At 44.2% G+C, this 3,830-nt stretch overlaps 1 protein-coding gene across 1 annotated transcript in view; it reads right to left on the bottom strand.

The window, feature by feature from the left end:
* The window catches only part of SBF2 (SET binding factor 2), a 584,661-nt gene extending 580,835 nt beyond the window's left edge, over positions 1 to 3,826 (bottom strand). Inside the window, exon 1 of the mRNA XM_019519970.1 lies at positions 3,772 to 3,826. Coding sequence (XP_019375515.1) covers positions 3,772 to 3,826 — 55 coding nt within the window. The remainder of the gene's footprint in view (positions 1 to 3,771) is intronic.
* Positions 3,827 to 3,830: the final 4 nt, after the last annotated feature.

Raw genomic sequence — 3,830 nt, 5'->3', positions numbered from 1 at the left:
GGTGGAGGAGTGGTTGTAAACAAGCTCTCCACTGCCCTGGGAAGCCACGGGGAACAGGCATGACTGCAGTGGAAAGGGGAGCACAAAGACACTTATTGGTGAGGGCTCCCCAGAGCTCAGTGCAGCAGGGATGGGAGCTGGGCAACAGAAAGAAAGCAAGAAAAAGAAAAGAAAGAAAAGAATCATTTTCAGAGCAGACTTCTGCTGTTTGCACAGCACACCCTTGGGGAACCACTGGTCTACAGGCTCCTAGAAAAGACTAAGCAAGCTAAATCCTTGCGTCTTTAACCCTTCAAGAAATGGGATCAATGTTACAATGGTTTTAGTATGCCTACACCACTATTCGAATAGGCAGATGTTAACAATTACATTGTAATAGTATATATCAATACTTCTGGATACCTGTATAATTGTTATGTCTGTCTATACTTTTAGGCACCTAAGTCCAAAAGAGACTTTTAGACTGTAGAGCTAACTTGCAGCTGAAAGGAAGCAGCTAAACCCTGGAAAAAGGCAGAATTTTAGACAGGTGCCTCTATTTAGTATTCATATTAGCTTTTCAGCATGCTGTCTGTGTAAAACCTATCCTGAGGTGCCTAACCCTCTCCATTCATAAGTATAGAGGAGTGTCCTAATCATCTGACCCCATGGGCCAGACAAGTGGCAAGGGGCTGGTTTGTGTACTGGATTCAGCGCATGCCTCAGTCATAGCCCACGCACCACCTACAGCACTCCCCAGTCCCGGCATGTGGCGTGCTGGTCCAGTTCAAGAACCACAGGCAACACCACAGGTTGGATTTGGCCCATGGGCCCCATATTTTTGACATACCTGATACACTTTCACACTTCACTCAGGGCTGTGATTTTTCAGTGGGGTCCAGGCTCTTAAAAAGTAGGGCAAGCCTCTCAATGCTAAAGTTTTTCTGTAACTAGCCACTAACAGGGGTCCTAAAAAGATGACAGTAAAATGGTATTTTTCTTCCCTCCTCAAGGCCATTTAAAAAGCTACTTAGATCTAAAGCTGTAACAGCGATATTGAGAACTCTCACCAAAAGAAGTTGTGTCTAGATTTCCTAAAACATTAAGCATATTTCTGATTTGGAAATTTTGCATCAAATAAGCTTGAAATCAGTTAGAAAAGATAGTCTATTGATTCTTGTTTTTATACTATGTACTAACATTTTATACCCATTTCATTCAAAACACCAAAACAAGAGTTTCTCTTTATTATCTCTATATATAGATTCTCTCTTTAAAAACTTTTAAAACCTTCAAGGATCATGCATTTAAAACAGTAGAAACATTTTGGTTGCCTCTCTCATACAAAAGGAAATATAATAAATATCCCAAGAGCTCGAATTGTAAGTTACAAGAAAAAAATGTCACCACTCCATGTATAATGGGATTGTACGTGGGGGGTGAAGGAATCTGGAATACAATGTGCGCCTAGTCTTGAGGAGAATGTTGTTTTCTCTCAAACATTTTCAGCACGGGTTGTTAAAATAGCAGCAAACAAATTAAACAACATCTAATTAAATCTAACATGGCTATTTTGACAACTTGATCTGAAGTTTGTCTTGAATTTTCAAAGCACAATCTTAATTTCATACATTCAAGTAGCATGGAAAAAATCAATTAGATAAATTCACAGAATGCAAATGGACAAACCTACTTAATTTTATGTATGTGAGTTATTTCTTATAATGCACACAGCATAAGCTGCATGTCCTTAAGATAAAAACCTGCTTGTTTTCTCTTCCCATGCACCTTCTATTTCCACCTGATACCTTCCAGAAACCCTATAATTTTTCCCCCCAATTCCAGTGGCAAAACATCCTGAAATTATTCATATCTTAACATAGAAGAATGGAAAAAAATTCTGCTGTGGACAGAAGACCTTCTTCCATTGATAGATTTTTAGTCCACTAACATTTTATAAACAACATCTGGATTTTATACTTTTGTTATATTTAAAGAAGAAAGAGAGAAAAGATAATACAGCTGCTATTTAGATTTCTCCAGTGCATAAAGCTAGAAACTATGGAGTAACTGTTTCCTTCAGAAAATCTATGAAAGTTAATTTAAGTAAAAGATTAAAAAAGGCTTGCTAGATGTAGACAAAGGAGTTAATTAAAGGGCATTTAACTTCCTAAAATCCTTCTTAAGGACAATATGCGGTTAACAGCTAAGTCCAAAAATATCCACTGAAAAGCATGGGTATTAATGCACCAGATGACCATCAACACCCTCGTATGTAACGCATGAGTTGAAAGTCTGTTCAGCAATATCAAAAGAAAATGTCAACACTACAGTCTGGAGACACTGATACTGCAATTAAGTAAAACAAAAACAAAAACAAGCATTTGCTGATGCCTGTGAAATGATAACTAAAGACGCTACCTCCCTTTCATTGACCAGACAAGGAAAATCATCTTTGCTTTGTCAATCGGTTGCAAATGCAGCCTTCCCTAAGAGCCTGCAACACACCACCCTGCTACCTACACTATGTCATCATCAGCCATGCATAAGCTTTTGGCATCAACAGCCTACTTTGTCAGATGCTACAAAGCATCTTTCATAGCACCTGATGAAGTAGGCTGTTGTCGCCAGATGCTTATGCCCATCTGAATGAGTTAATTTCTCTAATCCCTGCCCTGCCTTCTGCCTGACAACACTCAAGCGGCTAGATCCCCCCCTATGCATTGCCAACATCACCTCTGCAGGTGGTAGTAACTGCTCACCCCCAGCAGAAAGGGCGATGGCCCCAGCTGGTTTCTAGGGAGATACCTGTAAACCTAGACTTAACGTTTTGTTGCACAAGAACAGAAGTGCCACACAGGGTCAGAGCAGTGGTCCATCTAGCCCAGCATCCCTGTCTGACAGCTGTAGGAGCAGCGGGGACCACAAATCAGCCTCAAACCCCACTCTGATCTCCTTCCCCTGCCAATCTGGCTGCTCTGCTTCTGGCTGCCAGCTCTGTCCTCCTCCCTCTGACCTGCTCCGGGTCCTGCATTTGTTTCCGGAGCACAGGTTGTAGCTGTGGTGGTCAAAGGACATAGGCAGACAAAGTTCTTTCAGTATCTTTTATTAGACTGCCTAAAATAGCTGGAAAAATTCTTCTTTGCAAGCTTTCAGGTACAAATACCCTTTGTCAGGCTGAGGAAGCATCTGCACTTGGTCACTGCTCTTCCTGGATGGGATAGAAAAGAAGCCAGAGGCCACTGGCTGCCTCAGTTTGCATTTTCATCCACTGGCTCTCTCACACGCATACTGGCCTCCTGCACAGACCAACTGCAGATGCTTCCTCAGCCTGACGAAGGGTAAAATTTATGCCTGGAAGTTTGCAAAGCAGAATCTTCCCAACCATTTTACTTGGTCTAATGAAAGATAATGGATTTACCCAAAGAACCTTGCCTCCTGCCTGTGCCGCACCCTGGTGAGGAAGCATGCAGAGGGGGCGTGCGCAGGGTGTAACCACCCCCTGCCCCAGCCCCTCCCTGGCATCCACGAGCATTGGCTCAGAGGTGCCTGAGGGCCAAATTTGGACGGACACACACACACCCACTCCGCAGGCCGAAAGGCAGGAAGAGGAGGCAGGGAGCGGGGGAAGCCGCACACCCCTCCCTCCCTGCGCAAGGGAAGACAAAGCCCGGCCTGCAGCTGGGGCTGGAGCCGATCCTCAGGCGGCCGCGGACCCATGTTACCCCGGGGGAAGGGCTGTGTGTCCGCGCTGGGAGCAGGGGGAGGGGACGCAGCGCCAGCCACACCTACCCGCCTTCTCGTGGTCATAGCCCACCACGATGAAGTAGTCGGCCAGCCGGGCCATGGCT

The sequence above is a fragment of the Gavialis gangeticus genome, unplaced genomic scaffold (assembly GCF_001723915.1).
Source record: "Gavialis gangeticus isolate Ggan-Ray unplaced genomic scaffold, GavGan_comp1, whole genome shotgun sequence".
NCBI classification, from domain to species: domain Eukaryota; kingdom Metazoa; phylum Chordata; order Crocodylia; family Gavialidae; genus Gavialis; species Gavialis gangeticus.
This window is presented reverse-complemented; position numbering and strand designations above follow the sequence as displayed.